The sequence below is a fragment of the Nasonia vitripennis genome, chromosome 1 (genome assembly GCF_009193385.2).
Source record: "Nasonia vitripennis strain AsymCx chromosome 1, Nvit_psr_1.1, whole genome shotgun sequence".
Lineage (NCBI taxonomy): Eukaryota > Metazoa > Arthropoda > Insecta > Hymenoptera > Pteromalidae > Nasonia > Nasonia vitripennis.
Genome location: NC_045757.1, coordinates 27,402,264 through 27,427,880, shown reverse-complemented (window position 1 = coordinate 27,427,880; position 25,617 = coordinate 27,402,264). Strand labels below are relative to the sequence as shown.

The following is a 25,617-nucleotide window of genomic DNA, read 5'->3' as shown; positions in this document are numbered from 1 at the left end:
TGGAAATGTTACACCACCAAACTCCCACGAAGACAATGTTATTGCATTTTTGATTTGGCGCATTTAAGAAAACGCATAAGTTTGAGCTCAGTGTTAGCTGAGCTGACGGGCAATAACGATCGAAGTGCTTGGTGTTCGTGATAAAGACGTGAAAATCGATTGAACAAAAAGTCAATTCCAAGTATATATACACACTTGGAAAGATTGGCAAAATGATAAATTCCGATACTGAAACATCGAGTCATAAAGTTGTGATATCAGGAATTTCCGGACGATTTCCAAATGCTGATAATGTGTCCGAACTCGAAGAAAAATTACTAAACAAAGTTGATTGTACCGCCGAAAAACACGGTCGATGGAATATAGGTATTGAGAATGATTTGCGTGTATTTTAAGTATATTTTGTTACGGATGTAATATCTTTTGCAACTATATTATGTTAATCTTCTTAATTTGTTAAAGATAATCCAAAAGTTCCGCAGCGAATCGGAAAATGCAACAATATTCAAAAATTTGATCGCGTATTCTTTGGACTTCATGCTAAATTGACCAACAGTACCGATCCTCTTTCAAGAGTGTTGTTGGAGCACAGTTTTGAAGCTATCCTTGATGCTGGTATTAATCCACGTACTTTAAAAGGCAAAAATGTAGCCGTTTTTGTAGCGACAAGTGGAACGGAATCATTAAAAGCATTTTTTTGTCCAAAAATAAAGGTGAATTATATTCTTCAAGACTGAAAAATTATGCTTATGAAATCGGGAAAATTTTTTATTCATTCTAGGTTGACGGATTCGGTATCATGGGTTCTAGCAAGGCAATGACTGCCAATCGCATTTCATTCTTTTTGGGTTTGACCGGACCAAGTGTTCACGTAGATAGCGGATGCACGGGCTCTGCTACTGCTTTGGAGCTTGCGTATCACGAAATAAAAACAGGTCGTTGCGAATCAGCTATCGTGGCAGGTGCCATGCTCAACCTTTACCCACATTTGTCACACCAGCTGAATGCCTTAGGCGAGTATTTTTATTGTACTTTGAGGAAGAAAGAATACTATTTTTCTTTTGTCTGAAATTTCGAGCAATTAAACGGGAATCTCTTATTTTAGGTGTTTTATCTGCGGATGGGCAAACTCGTTCTTTCGACAATGCTGCCAATGGTTACGCTCGCAGTGATTCGGTAGCAGTGTTATTTTTGCAGCGTGACACCGACGCTAACCGCATTTACATGGAGGTCCTGAATGCTAGAACCACCCATGCGGATGGTCCCGATAAACCGTGCATGATGTATCCAAGTGCGGAGTCTCAGATCACTCTAATGAAGCAAATGCTTAACGAATGTAAACTGTTGCCGGATGACATCTCTTTCTTGGAAGCTAGTGGCGTTGCAATTAAAACCGTAGATGCTAATGAATTGGAGGCCATTAATCAAGTGTATGGCGATCGAGAAAAACCTTTGCCCGTTGGTGCAGTCAAGTCGAATTTGGGAAATGCAGTTGCCGTCAATACTATAAATTCTATAATTAAGGTAAATATTAAAAGTAAATTTAATCGAGCGGCCCTCGACTCTACATCAGAATTATATGTTAAATTTCTATTATATAGTAAATAGAAAACGAAATGGTGTAACAAAACTTTTTTTTCATTCAAAGCTCGAAAAAAAGTATTATGCAAATATAAATTCGTAAAAGTTGTAAAAATCTGATACTTTAGCATATCTATTTTGGTGACGAGCTAAATTATTTTTCTTTATCTTAGACAAATTAAAAAAAAAAGAGAAAATTTGAGAAAATTAATATAAATTCAACAAATTATGCAAACTTAGAGACCCGTCAAATTGAAAATCATTGACCTATCCAATAAACATGGTTTGTTTGCAAATTAAGGTAATCATAGCATCAGAAAGTGGAAAAGTTCCACCGACTATAAATCATCGAAAACTGAATTCAAAGGCTATTTTTTCAAAAGAATGTAAGCTTTACATTCCTATGGAAGTGTTCCCTTGGACTGGTAAATATTCATCGATAAATACAACTTCATACTGTGGAGTTTTCGCAAATATTCTTCTAAAAGTGCCTGATCTTAAAAATAACCATCAAGTAGATAATAGTGATAACTTGCCTAGACTTGTTACAGTTTCTGGACGTACTGAAGAAGCTGTTTTAACAATTTTAGATTATGTAATTAATGAGAAATTCAGCTTTTCTTCAAACGTGTATTATTAACAAGGATGATTTTAAATTCCGTTCAATTTATCATTTTAGGTTCAAAACAACTCTGCAAATCATGACTTTATTCAATTAATCTACAATATATTTGAATCTAATGTCAATAACCATTTATTTCGTGGCTATACCGTAACTTCTGACAAAAATACGCCTTCTTCTTCGAAGCACAAAATCATGTTTGATTCTGGCAAAAAGAGAGATGTGTGGTGGATATTTTCTGGGATGGGATCACAATGGGTGACTATGGGTAAATACAGTTATATTTTATAATTTAACAATGACGTTGATTCTGCGCAATGTGCTGAATAATTCAAATATTTTCTTAGGTAAAGAATTATTGAAACTATCAGTTTTCGAGGAAGCTATAAAAAAGTGCGATGCGGTTTTAAAACCAAAAGGTTATGATATTTTTAAAATTATAACTGATAACGATCCCGAGATGTTTTCCAATGTTATACACTCTTTTATTGGAATTGCCACTATTCAAGTAATTCTTTTAAAATGTTTAATATATCAGAATTTTTTTTAAGTTTTTGTATGTATATTTTTGGATGGCAACTTTTAGGTTGGTTTAGTAGACGTCCTGAAGTCAGTTGGTCTCAACCCAGACTATTTGATTGGTCATTCCGTAGGTGAACTTGGATGTGCATATGCAGATGGTTGTTTCACCGCTGAACAAATGGTCTTGGCTGCTTTATCCCGTGGTTTAGCTTCAGTTGAGACAGAATTAATTCATGGATCGATGGCCGCGGTTGGTCTAGGATACGAAGACGTTGCTCCTCTTTGCCCATCTGACATCGACGTTGCTTGTCATAATAGCGCTATTAGTGCTACCATTAGTGGGCCAGCAGAATCAATGAAAAAATTTGTTGGCGATTTGAAAGTAAAAAGGCACTTTATATACATAATACGCACGTACATATGAGGGAATCTTGTTAAATCAGCATATAGAGCGGCATATAGAACTTTTCAAAGAGAAAGTACACCTTTCCAGCCCGATTTTTTTGCTCATTATTTCACAATATGTACAATACGTACAGTGGAATATGAGAAAAGTACGTATTGTCAATGTGATAAATCAAAGTACAAGAAATAAGCTTTAATTTTTAAAAATATGGTTGCTTAGGTAAAATTTGTTTACATTTATAAACAGTCAAAAAATCATGAAAATCTTGAGATAATTAAAGAATGCTTATATGCCCCCCAGACATTGAGTACGTGCCGTTGAATAATTGCTACTTTTCGTACAATCTTAATTTGCGTTTCAAATCGTATGATATGCAAAACAAAAAAATTTAGCTAGAATTAAAAAAAAGGGTATCTATAGTTTGAAAATTTATTAATTTTGTATCACTTTATGAATGCCGATTTTCAAAAGTTTTCTCATATATATATATATATATATATATATATATTTTTTTTTTATCTTATTACATTATTAACGTATATATCTTTATTATTTAAAGGGCAAAAGTATATTTGCCAAAGAAGTGCCGTGCAGTAATATCGCTTACCACAGTCGTTACATAGCTAATGCTGCTCCAAAACTTCTCGAATATTTAAAACAAGTCATCCCAGATCCTAAAGTCCGTAGTTCAAAGTGGCTAAGTACTTCAGTGCCTATGGATCAGTGGACTACTGATAGCGCACGGTTTTGTTCTGCTGAGTATCATACAAATAACCTTTTGAATCCAGTATTATTTGAAGAAATATTGCGAAAAATTCCAGAAAATGCGATTTGCGTAGAAATTTCACCTCATGGGTTACTGCAACCTATTCTAAAAAAATCTTTGCTTGATAGTTGTATAAATATTGCACTTACGAAAAGATTTCACCCAAACAATTTAGAGCATTTATTAGAAGCTCTAGGTGAAATGTACAATGCTGGTCTACAGCCAAAAATATCTCAACTTTATCCGCCTGCTCAATTTCCAGTCCGTAGAGGAACGCCTTCAATATCTTCTCTTATACGATGGGACCACAGTGAAGACAGGTGAATTTTAATCGATATATAACTGAACCGTTTTACGTATTTTACATATATATTTTGAGATTTCGTTATTGCTATTGCTGTTACACATTTTCTAGGTTCTTGCATAAGTATGAACATATTACAGAAATAACGGAAAGTGAAAGAACATATGAAATACATATTAACGAAGAAGAAAATGAATATCTTCAAGGATATGTAATAAATGGGAAGTTTTTCATTCCCATGGCATTATATTTAACTAAAGCGTGGGAAATTTGGAAATCCTTCAAGACGAATAATTTTTCTAGTGTGATATTTGAGGATATAAAAATTTATAAACAATTAATTAACCTTCCAGAGAATCACATAGTAAATTTTTCAGTTACAGTATTTAAAGGTTTGAATCACGGATTTCAGCTGTTTGAATAACTCCTATTATACAAAATGTAAACTAATTATTTCACTAATTTCAGGTACCAGTAAATTTGAAGTAACTGAATCTGAAATTATTATATCATCAGGTGTAATAAAAGGGACAAAGTCACCCGATATAGAGCGTATTATATCCTATCAATTGGGTATCGATAAACAGAAGTGTGAATTTAACCAAGAGGACTTTTACATGGAAATGCAAATTCGTGGATATCAATATTCCGAAAAATTCAGAAATGTTTTAAGAGCTTCAATCGATGGCTCTCTAGGGGTGGTCAAGTGGGAAGATAATTGGACGACATTTATTGATGGGGTTTTACAGTTGTATGCCTTTGGAAATTACACTCGCAATGTAGAAGCGCCTATATTGATAAGAAAAATAGTTTTTGATTTTAATAAACATGAAACAATGATGAAAAAATCAAAAGGTAAACATTTATACAACTTTTTAATACAAAAATAAACTTCTTTACAGTGAATATTATTGCCATAATTGTTTTTAGAGGTGTGGATTGTCATAGATAGGAGTATCGCTTGCTTGTCAACAGGAGGTTTAGAAATACAAGGACTACAGCTGGAAGCATTACCCAAAAATTTGAAACATAAAGTTTTGACCAGTGATAATATGAAAATTATTCCCAATTTTTGTAAATTTAATTCCTCTGCTGCTTGCAGTTTGCGTTCAATATTACAATTAGTTCTCGAAAACACATTCTCAACGAAAATGCCAATGCTTAATTTTGCTGTAAATAACGACTCAATCAACATTGGTGGTTTAAGAGAAATTATAATGAATGATATTCCTGAATCAGAATTATTCGAGGTTGACGTTATTTCATACAAAGCGTCAGAATTCAACGCAACTCTAACAATCTTATTGGAAGATTTCAGAAACTATAATCCAGAAGAAATAATGAAAAAATTAGGAAAACTAGATTTTATGGCGACATTTATTAGTGAGGATAAAGCAATTGCTTGTATTGACTTAGCGGAATCAGTTGGACTTGCGCCTGTTTTAACGAGAAAATCAGAGGATAGAAGTTTTATTCTGTTTCGTAGAAAACAAAACTTAGGACCAATCAAATTTTTGTACATTTCAAAAAATAATATAGAAACAATACTAAATAGTTTGAAGTTCATGAAGTTTTCATCATCGAGTGAAAGATTATTAATCATAATAAAATTACAGGATGTTACTAACTTAACAGAATTAGTAACTTTGATTAAACGTCATATTTCGTTAAATTGCGTTCGTATTTATTGTATAGAAGATATTTTTTCATTCGAAGATAAATGTAAAAATAATTCATTCTATGAAAAGCAAATAGAACTAGATTTATTTACCAACATTTTGACAACAGAAAATGTTTGGGCAACTTTACGACCCACAGCAGTTGTACAAAAATTGAGAATGGTTAATAATTGGACAGCAAATCGATGTAATAATGTTATAACGTGGACGGAAGGACCAATAATAAAAAATAATGATAGTGTTATCAGAGTCGAATATTCAACGTTGAACTACGAGGATACGCTTATCGCTAATGAAAAATTTTACTCAAGTACTTCTGAAACTGAGGGGACGACCAGAATGCTGGAAATGCGTTTGGGAATAGAATTTGCAGGTACGGACTCTAAGGGAAATAGAGTTATGGGCATAACGTATGGTAATTCCATGTCTAATTCAGTCATTGCTGACCCTGCATTTACCTGGACAATTCCAGACTATTGGAGCTTTGAAGAAGCAGTTACTATTCCATTTTCTTACATCATAGCATACGCAGTTTTAAAAATGAAAGCTGATGTAAAGAAAGGCGAAAAAATATTCATTGATAATCCCTGTAACGGATTTGGACTAGCAATTATACATTTAGCCTTACAGCAAAGTTGCGAAATTTTTTTAACGTATAAAACACAAAGTGAAAAAGAATTATTACAATCAACATATCCAAAAATATCTCCAGATCATTTTTTTAACTCATCGATTAATAATCTGAGGGATGATATATTCTCAAAGACAAAAGGACTGGGAATGGATGTTGTTATTTGTAATACTAGTTCTGTTAATATGTTACGAGTACTTTTAACCCTTATATCACGAACTCAATCTCGTGTTATTATGATAAGTGATTTGTCTGACAATGAAATACACGAGCACATAGGAATGCATGCCTTTTTATCATCAGTTAAGTTTAGTACTATTGTGCCTAAAAGATTAATATCTTCAAGTTTGAATATAAAGATAGCATTAGCAACGATGCTACAGCAAGGCATATGTGAAGGTTTTGTACAGCCGTTAACAAAAATTTCTTACGATAGGAGTTCTTTGACCGATGCCTATAATATTTGTCTCAAAGGAAATTATATAGGGAAGGCTAGTAATACGTAGAATATTTATTGTATAAGTCATATTGCTCTCTCTATAACACTGTATATTTTTTCATTTACAGATTGTTGTTAAAGTTCAGCCAGAAAAGTCAGATCAGAATTTAGCTCTAGCGATGCCACGATTTTATTGTATGGAAGAAAAAACTTACCTCATTATCGAAGGCTTTACTCCTTTTGGTTTAGAATTGATTGATTGGTTGATTGCTAGAGGTGCTAAACAATTAATTATCGCCTCCACATTTAATCGTCAAATCAGTTATGTGAAGCGAAGACTAAACTGTTGGCGCGAGAATGGAGTGCAAATAATTCTCAGAGATGAGTTAAGCTTATCACAAAGAAATATAAAGAATTTACTTGAAGTTGCCTTAACTTTAGGGCCTATCGATGCTATTTTTGACTTGCAACGTATTCAATCGTCGTTAAAAATTAATGAAATTGATTTTGCAACGAAAATTCTAGATGAAGAGTCCAGACGAATATGCTGCGAACTTAGATTATTTCTGGTTTGCTCCGTAGATATTGGCACAGACATGTCAATATCGATAAATAAATTAGAAAATGCTTGCAATACCCAAACGTTACATAATTCAGTCGAAGAACTATTGAAAAAAAGAAGAATAGACAGTTTACACGGATTGCATGTTAAATTCCAATGCCTTAGTACGCAAAAAGATTGCAGTGATTTAAGTGTAAAAAGTATAAATTTATGTTTAATAAAAAACTGTTTGAAAAAGTTCGATGATATTTTAGGAGTCGAAGATATTGTTGTGGAAACCAAACGCATTCTTCCATATCATGATATGGTTAGTACAATTACTTAATTATGCAATAAAAATTATACGATATTTAAAAGTTTTGTTTTGTAGGTAACTGCAAATCACAGTCAAACTGCACCTGAGGCGAAACAAGAGGAATCTGCAATTTTTGCAAAAAGCCTCTATCAAAAACCCAGCACATGGATTGATGGCATTTCTCTTTTATAATTGGAAGTCTCACTTCGAAAGAGTTATTAGGGTAGTCCACTAGCTTTGGCCGTCGATTATTGTTTTGTTAAGTATAAACTAGTTTAACTCTGTGTAGCTGGCTATATGTATAAGAAAGAAACTATAGAACACAATGCTATAAATAAAAAATAAAGTGGACATTTTTTATTTAATTAAAATATAAATGTAGAATAACAAAAGTTAAAGTTGTTGCTTATTTATAAAAAAAAAAAAAAAATTAAAAAATTGATCGGCTGTGAGAAGAATGCAATCCACGTTATAAATTAAAAAAAATTATATACCCCTGAGATAGTCTTCGATGTATATTTTCAAAATTTAAGATTATTTTCAAGATTTATCCCATACATGATTTACAAGTTTGATCATACAGGTTGTTTTCATTTTATTTCTTTAGACTTATAGTACTGGCAGTTGTAGGCGTACGACAATTTTCTCCTCGCTAGCACCAGGAAGAGTAAAGAATCAGATCAAAGTGATAAGTCTTTGTCTCTTTCTTTCTTTTACGTCGGTGGACCGCTACTTCGCATCTTAAGCAGCTCATCGTCAAGAAGTTGTAATGGCCGGTGCAGTCGTATCTAGTTTGAAATAAGTACTGTCGGAAATGTTTGTCTCTTTATGTTTTTCTAGTAAGTCAGAAAAAAATGAGATGTATACCTCTATCCAACATGGAGTTTCTTTGATACTTTGTCTCGGATAATCAGAACCAAATCCCTTGATGAAGCTTACTCGCAAAATAGACTGTCGAAGAAGGTCATCGACACTGATTCCTGCAGCTGCGTTAAACTCTATGCAAAAGCATGTATTTTAATACATTAAAATCATTCGTGCGTAATTAAGTTATCGTGTTCTACTTGACAAAAACAGCTGCGTTATATTTATCATCGCACATTAATAAAAAGAACAGTAATCTGAAGTTGAAAGGAAAAACTATATACCTTCGGTCATAGGGGTATCGTGGTTTGTACTTCCCTCAACGGCGGCAGCATGAGCTGCAGCAGCGGCTTTTGCCGAGGCCATCTGATTTCGCATCAGTCTGAAGCATTGGTTCAAATCAAAAACCTTGATGTGAGTCGCAGGGTAGACCTTGTGACAAATGTCACCAGGTGCACGGCCGGCCTCTCTATCCAGGAACTGCGATTGAACGAATACACTATTATGGCTCTGGCACTTCAGCCAGACATCGCCCTCACCTCGCAATTCAAGTTGTACGCCTTTGCCTAAAAAAATGTCGAGTTAAGAAAAAATAGGAATAGTCATTACGATTTAATAAATCTTTCCAACGATTTACAATGAATTTGAACATACCAATGTGAAGTCGAGTTTTCTCGCTCCTCTCGGTGCGATGAATGTTGCTAAGGGCGCCAAGACAGAATCTATTTTTAGAGAAGGGATCTAAATAGCCGTCGATTGTGATAGTCTGGAAGGCTTTGTTAACTTTGTAAGTCTCTCCAACCTGTGTGTCCAGCTCGAAATACGCTATTGAGCACCATTCATCTGGCAAAGGCGTTCTTGAGATCCATGGTCGTTCCGGAGCGGATCCTGTACGTATGTTACCTGCTACTTCACCTCCATTGTTGACCCCTTCTATACGATAACAAAATTGATTAGTGGAATTGACCAAATTAATAGCTGGGTTTGATTTACCCATATTACTGCTTCGTTGATTTTTCTTTAAAAAAAATGATTTTTTTTTAAAGGTGACAAGTTCATTATTTCAACAATGGCACGTCTAAAATAAAGACTTTTTTTTACTGTAAAAATCCGAATGAACGCATTTTGAGCTATTAATTACAGGTTCAAAATGAATAAATGTAAATAAGGAACTCACTAAGAGTAGCTAGAAGATTATTGACGAATGATGCTGGCTGGTTGGCGTTCAGCGAGGTCATTGTTGGGCCGTAAAAGCCCTTGCCATTAGACTGTCCCTGAGGATTATTCAGTACCTGGTTGCTGCCACTGCCACTCGCCGGCATCAGGGGCTGCTGCTGTTGCTGATTAACTGTGGTCATTTTTGGGCCGTAGAAGCCCTCGCCATTAGATTTTCCTTGAGGATTGTTCAGAATTTGGTTGCTGCCACTGCTGCTCATCGGGATCAGGGGCTGCTGCTGTTGCTGATTGACTGCGGGCATTGTTGGGCCGTAAACGCCCTCGCCATTAGATTGTCTCTGAGGATTGTTCAGAATCCGGTTGCTGCCACTGCTGCTCATCGGGATCAGGGGCTGCTGCTGTTGCTGATTGACTGCGGGCATTATTGGGCTGTAGAAGCCCTCGCCATTAGATTTTTCCTGAGCATTGTTCATAATTTGGTTGCTGCCACTGCTGCTTATCGGGATCAGGGGTTGCTGCTGTTGCTGATTGACTGTGGGCATTGTTGGGCCGTAGAAGCCCTCGCCATTAGATTTTCCCTGAGCATTGTTCAGAATTTGGTTGCTGCCACTGCTGCTTATCGGGATCAGGGGTTGCTGCTGTTGATGATTGACTGTGGGCATTGTTGGGCCGTAGAAGCCCTCGCCATTAGATTTTCCCTGAGCATTGTTCATAATTTGGTTGCTGCCACTGCTGCTTATCGGGATCAGAGGCTGCTGCTGTTGCTGATTGACTGTGGGCATTGTTGGGCCGTAGAAGCCCTCGCCATTAGATTTTCCCTGAGCATTGTTCAGAATTTGGTTGCTGCCACTGCCACCCATCGGGATCAGAGGCTGCTGCTGTTGCTGATTGACTGCGTCAAATCAATTGAATCGTTTTGTGCATAGTGCCATGAGACGCTTTTCATAAACTACATAAAGCGTTAAATTTGTCATTTGATCTGAATTATTTTCTTTTAATTTGAAGTTTACTGTGACTTTATAAAAATAGTATTTTAATATTTATTGAAGTTAAGCAAACATTTTATAATTTAGATTGAAAGTATAATTCTTGACTTTTCGGTCTTTAGCGTGACAAAGTACTTCAAACGCAATTCCGCTTTACGTTCTTTTTTAATACCACATACTGACGATAATTTTCAATAAATATTCATCATAATTAGACGAGAAATGAAGAATAAGCTATGCAAAGATAATAACGGTCAGTACTTACGGTAGTGCAAATTTTGCTGCGCCGGTAAGTGATGCGTGTCAGTATGTGTCGATTGTGGAGGATTTGTCATCCATGTTTGTTGAGCAGTAGCCTCATTGAGGTAAGAGTGGCTGATTGAAGCCGAAGTGCAAGGACCACTACTGCTACTAATCGTTATCTCGTTGTAGGTACCTGTTCCGTTAGCTGTCAAAGATGACCGCAATACATATTTTTAAGAACCAAATAATTGCGAACAAAGAAATTAACTTTTAGATAATTAAGAGCGGTTTCTATTTTTTTTTCTATAAGAGAAATGTAAAAGCTTCAAGGTTGTCTCGAGCCTTACGAAAGCGAGTTTTTTTAGTAGCAACCTATGTAAACTTCCCTGCAAATCTACTGTACATACAATCTATTTACGCCGACAAAGTTTAACTACAAATAATTCAAATTTATTAGAACCAATCAACCTAGTATAATAAGTCATATATAATCAACTTACCGGTCAAGGGTTGATTAAGATTTGGCACGTAAGGCTGTTGCAATTGTTGTGAGTTGCTCGGCATTGCGGGCTGTGTTATTGCGGGTGGATAATGCTGTATTGTTTGGCTCATCGTACTGACAACATCGATTTCAGCACTAACACCAGCAACGGCAGATGCAGGGACGTTGCTACAGCCTCCAGCATTGTACTCGTCCATAGTAGTACTTGGCTCTTGTTCGGCCAGTGTGAGGTCTGCAGAGATTTGCGTGTTTTGTATACATATCGAGGCAATAGTATTGTCAATTATAAGGGATCCAGCTCGGGTTAAATCCTGCAAAAAAATCAACAAAATATTCATCCAATAACAAATTTTTCTTTTCACGTAAATTAAAAAATAAAAAATATCTACTGAAAATATTTACAATATACACTATTTCTACCGAAAAATACTATATATATATATATATATATATATATATACCATACAAAATCACTGACTAAAATTCATGACATTTTACTATATAAATAAGTGTTTTTAGTCACTTGCCACGGCTTTGACTCTACTCTACCCGGGCTTAAAATGTACCTTAAACATGCCCCCTCATACCTAATGAAAGACATTTCTTAAAAATATTAATTAAATGTTGTTAACAACAAGTACAGTGTGAAAAATATTAATTAAATTTATTAGCTACGTATACAACTTATGGATAATAGGCCTGAGGGGGTATGTTTAAGGTACATTTTAAGCCCGGGTAGAGTAAAGAAGACAATCCAGATCTTTCATAAATCCGTGGCAAGTGACTAAAAACACTTATTTATATAGTAAAATGTCATGAATTTTGGTCAGTGATTTTGTATGGTATATATATGATATTTCTCAGTAGAAATAGTGTATAGTGTAAATATTTACAGTAGATATTTTTTGTTTTCTAATTTACGTGAAAAGAAAAAATCTTTATCGGACGAATATTTTGTTGTTTTTTTTTGTAGGATTTAACCCAGGCTGGACCCCTTAAACGCAAATACAACTAATTTTTTATAAAGAATGTAAATCAAAGTTTGCGTTGCATAATTCGGTTGTAAAATTATTATATTGTTATTACTTGAAATGTAAAAAACTTACCGATTTCAGGTGAAACGACTCGTTCATAGTGATACGGGTTCACGCAAATGACATCGCACTTGAGACCGTATCCATAGTAACAAAATTTGGTACGTATCATTTCGTGTCTGCGAAGGTCCGGCCACCTCCAGATCTTGGCATAGATTACGTGTGGAAAGCACTTGCGACCAGCGATCTGCATCCTGCCATCCAGTGTCCTTGGTATCGTAACGCATTTAGTCGGATGCATGCCGTTGGTCGTGACGGCAGTGATCAAATTATCCAGTGCTTCTTTTTTTTCCTGCAAACGAAGGCAACGCATCATGTACAGCATATTATGAGTATTAATTTTTACTATGATGTAAAATGAATGTTTGAATAGAAGAACGATTAAGATGATTAAAAAGCTCAAAATATAACTATCTAAAATAATGAAAAAAATACCTGAAGTCTTTTCACCAGAGATTCGACAGCTCGCTCGCTGAAACTTTCGTTTTCTCCCCCTTGTCGATGGCACATTAGTGATTTAACTATTTCTGAACAAGCCTCTGATGAATCATACGAAGACTTACCAGACTTACCAGATTTACCAGCCATCTCCTTTACTAACGAATAAATAAAGTTACTATTTGTTCAGTTATAACAGTTCAAATCTTAAGGGCTACACAATAGTTTATGAAAAACTGTAGCTTTTAAAAAGTAATGTTATGTCATAGAGGGCTGAGCCTGTGCTAAAAATCAGTTTGTAGGGGAAAAAATGCTATGCGATAACTTTAACCGAGGTGGTTGCTTCCTAATAAATTTTAAGTTTTTCATATGCAGATTCGGAAAATCTGCAACTTGCCAATTCTGAACTTGAGGCAACTTATAAACGCGCAAGTCACCTCTAAAGTACATAACACGGTCTCCGCGCTGAAGTCTTTGGGTCTGTGAAATTGACATCTTGACAGTCAGGACCTGCTTAAGATTGTCGCGAGTAAGATTCCGCCTGAACTGAAGAGCGCTTACAATAGATACGCGAGAACTCTCGTGTCACTATTAATGCTATAAAATAGGGTACAAAAATCGTGTCATAAGTTGTTCTTTTATAGAATGTACTATACTATTTATGCTACTTCTGTCGTAATGTACATTTAATGAAAGACGTATGTATGTTTGTGTACAGAACTTAAAAATTAATTTATCATGGTTAGAAGATGGCTTCGTCTTGGAAGAATTCTATGAAAAATTATGTGAAAAATCAGAAAAAAAAAATCGAAACGTGTCTAAAGTCGCTAGCAGTTGACCTGTCAGTTACGGACAAGAGTTAACATTTGAAACCTGTACACAGTAAGCCCCGTCATCGTGCGACGTAAAAGAAAAGATTAGTATAACAACAACTCAGCTCTCACTGCACGAACACATCGGAATTCCGCAGCGTCGCACGCATGGAAACCGAACGAAAGGGATGAATCGACAGACGGAGAAATAGAGAATCGTATACGCGTGCACATCGCTCTTGTATTGGTATACCTATGCCGGGATATCCAACGCAATCACAGCTGTTCGTTGAATACAGCTCTCCTGATATTATAACGAACATTTTCTGTCTAACCTCTATTAAACCCATCATTCTGACTTATCAGCTGCCTACTTACTTATATTTGTTGTAAGTCTGGCTGTTCATGAAGTTTTTCTTGCCTATAGAGTACACTACGTTAAGCTGTTTGCTTTCTCGTTCTCCAATTTTTCAAATTCATCACTCACAAGCCCTGCAAGATCACTTCACTTAGTAGTCTTCTTACACTTGCCAATTTGTTTGCACCAACGGAGCCAATATTAGTTTGTGAGGTCCCGTATTAGACTAAAGACTAGACTTTTCTACGAGCAGCCGTTACTTTTGTTCTGATTTTCCCACCCTATGTACTCGTTTTCCCCTCTCACTCACACTCTCAGCCTGAGGCTGCGTTTACATGGAGTCTGGCAATCTTAAGAACGGCAGATTGGAGAGATCGGGAAAATGTCGAACGCATAAAAAATCATCATTATGAATGTTGTGATCCACTTTACGGATAGATATTGTAATAATTACATAAATAATCATATTTTAACGCATCAGCAAATCATAATTTTTTCGAATATATGCTTATGAATTTCGTAACCTCAAAATAGCGGATGTAGAAATTCAAATCACCTGGTCTCTCTAATTTGCCATTCTTGAGATTGCCAGACTTCATGTAAACACAGCCTTATCCCTTCCACTTTCCTCTCTTACTGAACAGGACTCAATCGGAGATTTGAGAGCTTTTACTTATACTAGGGTTAGATCAAGCGCGCTTTGATTATTTTTCTTATTTCTGTGTTTAATTAGTTTAGTGATTTCATTATTAATACATTTTTGTTTAAAGCTTCTAATATCAATTAAAAAAGCGTTACGATTATTATAAAAGTGGTCGCAATTGTGTAATAAATAAAAACAAATAAACAAAGTTAAAAACTATCATCTGGCTCACGACTCTCTTCACTCGTTTTATTTGAGAACAAACTCTAAAGAGCAAAGTAGTCTACAATTTAAGGACGAACAACTATAACCACTGCCAAGCTGTCCACGGATATTAGAAAATGAGAGTATAAGTATCACGTATATGAACTATTCTATGATAAGTCGGAAACTTCTGGGACCTAAAATGGAACTATTGCATCTTTGGGAATACACTCACATGACTAAGTTTTTTGAGTTCGTTAGAGCACATAAAATATGTAAAGAAGAAGGATAGCAAGGCGCATCCATATACCAACTAAGAGCTACGGGGCAGTTATCATAAAACAGCCTGTACACCTATATGACTCATTGAGTAATTTTTAAATTTTATTTTAAGTTTAATTTTACTTTATTTTAAATTGCTGGTAAGTTTTAATGTAGGAGATGTCGTTTTCAAGAATTTTTAAATCTAAGATCTCAGCCTCAGCTCTTGATTAAATTAAAAAAAAATGCCGTTGAGTTAAGTAATAAAGTGGAATTCGTCGAAAATGCCTAAGCCATTTTTTGTAAGAAAAAAAAATTCTCCCCGATTCATGGTCAGCGCTCAACTAAAATTCGAAAATACTTGTTGCTTAGCCAGGCAATAAATTACTCAGCGAACAGGTAATGTATAGGCTGATTTAGTAGAATTGCTCGCTCATTATATGTATAAAGATACATTTATTTACATGAGATATAGAGTCCGTAACTGGGACACACGATAATTAGGTCACATGTCGTAAACTCCACCATCGCCGTCCATTCGTTAAACCACGATCAGCTGTCTAATCCATCCAAAGGTCTGGCCCTCGACTAACTAACGGCTGCACTCGAAGCGCATGCTTGATCATCATTCGATCGACAGCTAGTCGCATCGGCTATCAGGGAGTTATGAGCGAGGAGCAATTTGCAGAAAGCGCGTGCAAGGAGCCAATGACGCCGGTGGAGTTAACTTTTAGAAGAAGGGTGAGAGCGAGAGAGAGTTCGCCAGCTGGCAGGGGGAGAGAGGGGTGGCAGAGATGAGTGTGAAAAAAGCGACTTCAGAAGGTTTTTCGGCGACAGACTGCAAGGCTCGACGTAGAGGTCGAATGGCACATGTATACACAACGGGAGAAGAGGTCGTCGAGCGCGACTATACATAGAGGAAGAGACTGATTGGTTTCCCTGCTCTTTTGCGCTCGAGAGCGGAAGGCTTTGTGTGCATACACTGAGAAAAAAATCATGAACTCTTTGCTGGTGAGCCCCCCATGGAGTATATCCTGCGCGAGCAGCCTGGAGTAATTCCAAGTGCTGCCGCCTGGACTGCGACTAGCGCTATGGAAAAATTGCAGGCGCTCTCTCCCGCCAATAGTTACATGGCGTAACCCCAATTATCGCGGCAGGCTCCTTGGAATTTACGGACCACGTGCATGCACGCTCGACAGCACTATGACTTTGGATTGTTTGCAGGTTTTACGCAAAATTACGATTATTGTATAATCGTGAGTGTTTTGTGCATGAGATAAGACGGAGGAAAAAGCAGATTTTCATTCAATTAATGCCATCAACTGCTGCTAAAATTATTAAATTAGCTCAGACTAAGAAAAGAGATATTCTCATTAAAGAAATTTTCAAAGTAAATTCAAATTGTATACAAAAAGCTAATTCTAATATTTTTATTATGGCATGCCAGTCAAGAATTGTCCCTCCGCAGAAGTAAACTGTGAGATTTTCTATTGACTTTCTGCAAATAACGACTGCATTGTTTTAGAGATATAAGGAATCAAAAAAAGTGCAATAAAGCCTTTTTACTTCCGTAATCGAGGCACAAAAAAACTCATTTTTTCCAGTTTTCGTTTTTTACTGAAAAAATAAATAGTCAAATAACTTGAAATTTTAATGGGATATAGTTTGACACGTGATCCATCGACATGATTTTTTTCGTGAGGTTATGATGTTTACTTTTCAGTTAATCTGCCGAACAAAGCGGTCGATCCCGAGGACCAAACGGGGAAAAGTAGGTAATTTTATTCTCTTTCAAATGAATGTTAGCTGAATTGTTTATAACGATGGGATGATTGAAAAAAACGCAAAATAGTGTTTTTCAGAAATCAAAAATTGGCCATAAAAAAAATAGTTAGCAAAATAAAAAATAAATGCTTTTCCCGAATTCAGAATCCAAAAATATACATGCATGTCAAATTTTAATGATATTGACGGATTAGTTCCAGAAATATTACGGTATACATACACACACGCACACACCCATACGGACATTTTCTAAAAACACGTGATTTGAACTTCGAACACACCAAAAATTATTTTCTAGAAGTTTTGACGAAACTCAAAATTTTACTATTACAAAGCTTCCTCTCGGAGGAAGCAAAAAGGTATCTATAATATTTTCTGTATACCTCATAGTTTTTCAATTAAAAATCTGACAAATTTTGATTTTTCCAAGTTTGCATGATTTTTAATTGAAAAACTATTAGGTTTGCAGAAAATATTACAGATACCTTTTTTTATCTGGCTTTGATGAAGAATTAGCCAGTATTTTTTTATTTCTGTAGGTCTCTAAATAAAAAAGTTGAAATTTGGACCAAATCACCGATAGAAGCAAAATTTTTAGGAATTCCTCTAAACATTAGTTTATTTAATCTATACACTTGCAAATGTATTAAAAAGTTATATTTTAAATATATTGGATACAATCTCAACTTTGTGGAGGTTATACTATGCATATAAATTAACACTTGAGAATTTACGAACTTTCATAACAAGGAAGACACAAGATTTCAACTAAACCATATGTTCCAATTACCTTCGAGTAAAAACATCTATCTATAACTAACATGAATAAGATATTTGTTATTAAAGTTGATTCAATTAACTTAAAGTTTTTGATTAGGTCACAAACTCACTGATGAGATTTCATGAGCCTGCCCCGATAATTGCGGATGGCTCTATGGAAATATTGCTTGGACTTGTCACAGGAAATTTTCCGTGGCGCTACTGCACTATATGCGGCAGCACCTGGAACTACTCCAGACCGCTCGCGCAGGATATACTCCATGGGGGACTCACCAGCAACGAGTCCATGATTTTTCTCTCAGTGTAGATATAGAGATATAGATGTACAGAGTGACGTTAGACGCGGTTTTGCAGTAATAAGAGTTCAAAGAGACGGGCTTATTGGAATTTGTTTTTTCTTGCATTCAGTCAATTAAGTGTGCCAATCTTCAAATTCACGTTTTACCTACATTTTAAATAATTCGCATCTCCATTATTGCAACAAATACTCGAGATTAGAATACCAGATTAGATCACAAAATCGATTACAAAAAATCCTCGTCCTTTCAAACTCCCGCTTCAAGTTCACCCAACTCGACCAGTAATTTTTTCCGTTCGATAACACTTTCTCCGCGTGGCTCTCCCTCCATATACATGCGCCAGTCGTCACGCGGCGCGCAAGACCGCGAAAAAGTAACACACCGCCGTCCCCTCCGCGTCATCGTCATGCACGAAACCTCCGCATCGCACTTTTATACACGTACCATAACAGCAGTGGTGGCATAGCATCGCGTGTCGAGGGGGAGCGACGGCCTTCATAATATAAGCATCCCGGACCTTTCAAGAAAAGCTCAGCCGAAAGCGAAGAAGAGGAGGAGTAGAGCTGAGGAGAAGCGGCGGAGAAGAAGACTCGTTTCTTCTTCGCGGTTAATACACAGCCCATACACGAACGAAGAGAGAGAAAGAAAGAGCGCACGAAACGTCTTGAGACGCGCCAAGAAAGCTGAGGACAATGGAGTAACTCCTCCGCGTCACAGGATAATATGAGCCTCGAGGAAACATGTACCGAGCTGCCACCCCCGAAAAGCGCGCTATGTGTGCACGCCGTTCGACCGAGAGAACAAAAGAATCTTGGGGTGCTGTAACAGGGCAGCAGCAGCTCTCGGGCGCTATACGTGCAGGCGAATGAACGAACGAACGAACGAACGAACGAACGAACGAGCGAGAGCTGTGTGGTCGAGCTGCCGAACGACATTGGAAGAGCGAGAAAGAGAGACAGAGAGAGAGAGAGAGAGAGAGAGAGAGAGAGAGAGAGAGAGATCCGCGTGTCTGAGCGTCTTGGGTCGGCCGAGACGGCGATGCGGATGATTGAGATTCCGTGAGTTTTTGGACGCGGCGGCAGTGCCAGCAAGTAGATGTTGCTCGGCGACTAGTTTTAGATATTCTACGCAGGAAATTATCGAAAGAGCTGAGAAGCGTTGGTAGTGATCTTTAAATTAATGATTTACCGGTATTGAACAGAATATAATTATCGTACCTATTTTATGAAATTAAAAATAATTTCTAGAGGTGGTACTTGTTATACGTACTTTATTATATGTTGATATGCATGATATTTTGTTAATAATTAAATAATTTATAAAAATTTCATTTGTTTGAAAAAAAAATGAATTTATCATTCACTTCAGTACTATGTCTCCTCATATTTTTTAAAAGACGACGCTTGGAATCTCTTTTAATCTGACTTGTTTTCTCAATACTGCAATAATTAACAGGAGCATGATTTTATTGATAAAATATTTTTGTAATCACTCAATCAATTATATTTTCGGTCTACATTTTTTATGATCGCACTTTCGATTCATAGCACTTATTTAAAAATTAAGTTCAATGCAATTTTCCAAGCGTAAACATTGTGCGAAGAGCATTGCTTTCAGTCAAATTTTGAATACATAATGATAAATGAAAAAATACGCTTTTATTACCGATACCTACAATCGTATAACTCAGTGTACAAATGTAATGTCGCATCACTCAATAAAAATTATATTCTTTAGCAAAAAATTAATAAATAAAATATAACAAGAAACACGACTGCGTGCTTGTCAGTATCATCTCGCGAATCTCCGTGATTGCGAAAATCCGCGCGAAAGCAGGCAAACGCGACACCGGCAGCCGGAGTCGTCTGGTGACAGTCAGTCGTTGATCAATAAGCGCGACGGTTACGCATGAGTGGTCTCGCATAAAAGGAACGTGGTGACACTCATCAGGAGGTCATGAGGCGTAGGGAGAGTATAGAGTCTCCTCTTCGAAAGCGCGCTCGCTCCCAAAGCTCCGCGCGCGTCGCCGCGTAGCGATCGTCTCTCACGCGCACACCGACTCAGCTCTCACTGCACGAACACATCGGAATTCCGCAGCGTCGCACGCATAGCAACCGAACGAAAGGGATGAGTCGACAGACGGAGAAATGGAGAATCGTATACGCGTGCACATCGCTCTTGTATTGGTATACCTATACCGGGATATCCAACGCAATCGTCGAAACGGAGGGAGAGAGAGCGAGAGAGTTGCGGAATGAGAGAATCGTAGATTCGAGCTGACGAAAGGGTTGTGGGCGGCGACGGAACAGTCATAGAAACTCTATCCGGGCAGCAGCCGAGGCAGGAGGTCAATCGGCATTTCGCTCCCCTTTACGAATGCTTTCCTCTCCTCACCGTCTGGGTCTGTCTCCCTCTCGCTCGCTCACTAACCGCAGCGAGGGAGAGAGATAGAGAGAGAGAGAGAGAGAGAGAGAGAGAGTTTCGTCGCGCATCCCCCCCCCCGCATTCAGTCGTCGGCGTTCCCTTTCCGGAGGGTGCGTGCGCTTGACGACTCTTATTACGTCGGCGAGGTTTCAGCAGTTACTCTCTCTCCCTTTGCGGAGGCTCGGTTTTCAGAACGTTGCATTGTTGTCCGCTGCTGTGTGTGTAAGAGAGATGAGTCGCCGAAGTATTCATGCGTCGGAGCGTCTGCGACTGTCAGGCTTGAATGAGATGCGATGGGTTGTGCGGATTTTATTGAGGGTAGAGCATGCAGAGTAAACGTTGGGTGTGCAGTCGTGCTTTATTTAGAAAGTTTGATGAAAAGTTTCGTTATTTTTGAGAGACGAGAGATTTAAAAATTTTACGAATTATTATTTATAGTGTAAGCATTTCGTGTCAGGAATTTTTCTCGTGAAATGTGTCTGGAATTCAAATCATGTACTCTTTAATTACGATGATTTAATTCTTGTAATCTTAAGTTCGAAGAGCATATCTATACCCTATAATATATGCAAGTCTGGCTCTTGAATTATGTAGGTATATGGAAATCGAAGCTTCGCTAGACGCCTTAATCAACCGCCTTATCTAATTATAGGCACGAAATTCTTTTACAAAAAAAAAAAAAAAAAATCACTACCGCATAATACGATAAAATCCCACAATCGAACGAAATCCCAAGGCGCACCATGCATATAGCATCCCGATCACGTATCGGATCAAGCCCACCTCTGAATAATGAATGTAAAAGCCCAGCGGTGCGTGACTTCCCTTCGTCCAAGCGCCTCCATAGCTACCCAGCGCCTATAGTCGCAAGCTAGCGCGTTCGCTGCACAATGCGCCATGCTGCTGGTACTCAGCAGCAGAGCGAGGGAGGGAAGAACAAAGATAGTACGGCCGAAGAGCAGCGCACTACCACCTAGCCGGCTATGCAACCCTAGCATTTTCCACGCGTTTCCTTTGTTCGCTTGATTATCATTACGGGCAATTACGCCGAGGCGTCGCTTTTATGCCGGGGAATCCGCCAGTGGGCGTGGCGACTATTCTTGTATGTCTGTATAACAGCTGTATAGGTATAGCTGCGTTAAAGTCTTTGTGGGTGGCAGTGTGAAGAGCTCGGGAGAAGGAGACGGAGAGAGAGAGCGAGAGAGAGAGAGAGAGAGAGAGAGAGAGAGAGAGAGAGAGAGAGAGAGAGAGAGTTGAAGAGGCCGGTCGTTAGCGGACAAAGGAGGATTATCGAGAGGGCAAACGCAATCTCAGGGAAACAGAAGGCGCGGGTGAGTGAGAGTTTAGCTCGTTTATTATTTAGACAGCTCGGACTGCTGCTGTCGCCTAGGAAGCTTCGCGTGACACGTAACTATAGCTTTGACAATTTTTAAGCTTCGTGATTGTAAAGGTTGAAGATAATAAAACATGTGTTCTACAGCACTTTGCGCCTTGTTTACTTATAGTAAGATTTGCAGAATGATATTGCTTCATTTTTTAAAAATTAATATAAATGTGTGCTATGCATTCCATACGATGAGTTGAAGCTTTTGCCCCGCGATGGAATTTTCTGCATTTTATTCTGCAGTGTAAAAAATTTACTCTGAATTTAAATGAGCAATTATTAATTATTAAAAGTAAAAAATGAGCTTGATCGTGTCAAAGCATAATTTTACATAAAGCATTCTCAACCGAATTTCGAATGAACAAAACAAAATAATCTTCACAACGAGCAATCGACCGCATACGTTATCATCAAGTGGAAAGCGCATATTATAATTCGCATTTTAAAAGCTCCATAAGGCAGCTGATAACCTTTCAATATTGTCATATCCCGCCTCGTAGCGAAATTCCGCACACAAATTCATTGTAAAATCGCTCGTCGCTCTCTTGCGACCCCATCGCCTGAAAAAAAATGTTTCACTCCCACAGCTCAGCGGACTTCCTCTCGTTCTCGCACAGGTCACTCTCAGGCAAAAAACTTTCCCCGTCTTTTTTCTCTACCAGGGCTGCATGTGACAGTCGACTGCGCATTCCTTTACTCTCTCTCTCTCTCTCTCTCTCTCTCTCTCTCTCTCTCTCTCTCTCTCTCTCTCACTCCGAGTATTGACTGCTCGACGCGTGCATAGAAAGCGAGAGTTATATACACACACGATCAGCCGCAGCTGCAGCGTGTACACAGGCGAAAAGCTCCCGGACGTTTCCAATCAATCGGCCCCTTCCGTCGCTACCAGAGCAGCATAAGTCGCCCGGGAAAATCGAACTTTTCTATCGCCTCCTTCTATTTGCAATATCGCAGCGTATGCTCGCTCTCCCCTCCAGTCGCGCCGATCGAACGCGCAAAAAAGAAACGAGAAGAACTCGCCGCACACACGCCCGCGAGCGAGTATCGATGAGCGCGCGCCACTGCATTTATACGTACACACATATGTGCGCGCGGAGGGAGAGTGTATAGAAAAAGCTCGTGCGTCCGCCCGATCGAGTCGCCGCTCCTGATACGCTGCGGTCGATGTAAGGAAGGAAGAGCGCTGCCGGTGTCTTGAAGTGTCTGCTTTGAAGCGTCTTGCGCGCACAGCAGCTCGAGCTATATGAGTGGAAGTAGCCATGTACACGCCAGCCTCGGAAGGAAAGGGTTAGTCGCTCAAGTGCTTCGAGCCACACATTGCTACAGGGGCCTCATGAGCGAGCAGAAGGTCGCCGGAGCTCTCTTTCTCTGACGTCTCTGTCTCTGTCTCTCTCTCTCTCTCTCTCTCTCTCTCTCTCTCTCTCTCGATATTCGTGGGGAGAGGAAAGAGAGAGAGAGAGGGTCTTTGACCTACCCCTCGTCGGGCTTGAAATGGATGTATCCCGTGGTTTCGGCAGCCAGAGCGGAGGGAGAGAGAGAGAGTTATGTGGTGGCAGTGAGAGTGACTGAGGTGGGGGAAGAGAGAGAAAAAGAGGCGGCGGGGAAGGGAATTTTTTGGTTTTGTTGAAATGGTCGGGAATCGGAGTGGCTGGCGCCGAAGCCGAGTGAGGAGAATAGAGGATGTGCATGTGTGCTTGCGAAATTTTATTGGGGGGTCCAGCGATTCGGCGAGTGAATGGTCAGTGATCTCTGGAAAAAAGATTAAACTGATTTTAATATTTGATCTAATTTTCTAAAAATTTAATCTAATTTTCTAGCATTAATTTAGATTAGTAACGAAAATAACGATATTCGCAATTGTGCAAGAAGTATCACGAAAATAGCTTTAGTACGGTACGGAAGTGCCCTATATTTTATCGAATCAATTGTCACCAATAAAATATAATAGAAAGTAATTTGAAAATATTTACTCATTACTTATAAGAGAAGACTTATGATGAAGAAATCTTCATAATTTTATTGCTATAAATAAACTTAAAGCTGATATTGTTAAAAATAACAAAATGAATATTTTCTACCGAAATTTTCTTCTTTGTAATTTTTGAATTATTTAATACCTATTTACTATGACAAAAATAATTATAGCAAAATCTAAAAGTTGAACTTATTATATATCTTTATAGAATATAATGATATACGTATTCACGAATGAAGTAATTTATATGAAATAAATAGAGTATAATATAAAATTCTCTTCAGTTATCATTTTTTATTAGATTCATTATACACGTTTTAAATTCCTTTATTCAATACATAAATAAATAAACTAAATTTTACGCGACCTTAATAAACGATATAACTTTTGTTAATAAATCAATACGTATAAAAAAAATTCAGCTACATAGAATACTTCACTACGAATTAGATAAAAAGCTTACTTGCGACACACAAGTAAAATGACACAAAATTTATTTAAGCCCCGAAGAGCTGGCGCTCGTAAAAACTATAATCAGCAAGCTAGAAAAAAACTCGCACAATTAACCCCCTTTTCAATTACATCGCACAGAGCGTGCGCTTACAACAAGCCTCTCTCTCTTTCTCCCCTGCAGCTGAATTAAGCGACGGTATGCACGACGCTGCAGGCGCGTTTTAAGCGCGCAGTTTAACGAGCGCCAGCTGTCAGAACTGTCTACGTCAGATCGATGGCATCGCAGCACGACAGCGCATCAGGAGAGAAGCCCACGCAGGAGCTTACCGAGCTCTCTCTTGCGAAAGCGCTGGCTCCCGCTCTCGGCCCTCGGCGCTTAGCCCTCTGGTCCCTCCTGTTTCCCAAATATGAAAACCAAAAATTTAAAGGGTGAAAGTCGGAGGATGAGGCGCGACTTTGAGTAATGATCGCCGGATTTCGGAGTTTGGGATGCCACTCTTTTCGGGATATCGCGGATGAAGTTTTTTTTTCATGTTGAAAAATTTGTATTTTTTTCTGCGAGGGCTTGCGATGCTTTGACTTATCGTCGACACGTCATGGTATGCCTATACATTGGGAAATTTGAAAAAGTCAATTTGCCGTTAATGAAAACGTAAGTTGACATTGGTATTTTGTATGAGCCTATTATGAAGTAGGTGTGTATTTTCGTTTCTAAGCTTCGTGCAATATATTGAACTCTACACTTCCACGCTCATAATCATTAAAGACTCAAACACTGACAAAACGATTATTATTTTCAATTTTTCGAAATTACTTCTTGCATCTCATAATACATGCACGCATATGTTCACGCATACAGGTGAAGCCCGGTCGAACCTCACTACTACGTCCAATTTTCAAACCCCATGCCAGAATCGAAGCTGATCAGCTGCAGCAGGCGAAGGAGACGTGGCTTCCAATCGAGCCGATAATTCGAAGGGCTATCGGCAGTCTATTGGTTTGATCCCCCGCTGCCAGGCTAGCAGGAAGGGCCGGGCGGTCGTCACGAAATTTCGTGCGTGCCGCGCCTGAGCCTGCCTGTCTGTGTGCCGCCGTTGCCACTTTCTCTCCTGCGAACGAGGATCTCTCC

At 38.1% G+C, this 25,617-nt stretch overlaps 2 protein-coding genes across 6 annotated transcripts; one reads left to right on the top strand and one right to left on the bottom strand.

The window, feature by feature from the left end:
- Positions 1-76: 76 nt before the first annotated feature.
- Positions 77-8,158, top strand: LOC100119597 (fatty acid synthase). Its single transcript, XM_008214022.4, has 14 exons — positions 77-366; positions 463-713; positions 782-1,013; positions 1,106-1,524; positions 1,883-2,176; positions 2,261-2,471; positions 2,551-2,711; positions 2,790-3,107; positions 3,691-4,217; positions 4,313-4,593; positions 4,670-5,056; positions 5,132-7,002; positions 7,079-7,819; positions 7,883-8,158. Exons 1-14 carry the CDS (start codon positions 213-215, stop codon positions 7,997-7,999), a joined length of 5,964 nt encoding a protein of 1,987 aa, XP_008212244.2. The 5' UTR covers positions 77-212; the 3' UTR covers positions 8,000-8,158.
- Positions 8,159-8,220: 62 nt separating this feature from the next.
- On the bottom strand, positions 8,221-15,095 carry LOC100677849 (mothers against decapentaplegic homolog 4-like). 5 transcript variants are annotated; one of them, XM_031920791.2, is made up of 11 exons: positions 14,837-15,095; positions 14,301-14,630; positions 13,108-13,268; positions 12,685-12,964; positions 11,577-11,810; positions 11,099-11,281; positions 9,849-10,739; positions 9,326-9,604; positions 8,956-9,237; positions 8,675-8,805; positions 8,221-8,595 (listed from the first exon to the last, which is right to left on the bottom strand). In XM_031920791.2, the coding sequence occupies exons 3-11, from the start codon at positions 13,258-13,260 to the stop codon at positions 8,521-8,523; spliced, it is 2,508 nt and encodes an 835-aa protein (XP_031776651.1). In that variant the 5' UTR covers positions 13,261-13,268; positions 14,301-14,630; positions 14,837-15,095; the 3' UTR covers positions 8,221-8,520. The 5 variants fall into 5 exon arrangements, with proteins under 5 accessions (XP_031776651.1, XP_031776653.1, XP_031776650.1 ...); XM_031920793.2 differs by lacking the exon at positions 14,837-15,095 and having other exon boundaries at positions 9,326-9,601; positions 14,301-14,689; XM_031920790.2 differs by lacking the exon at positions 14,837-15,095 and having other exon boundaries at positions 14,301-14,684.
- Between the last annotated feature and the right edge of the window lie 10,522 nt (positions 15,096-25,617).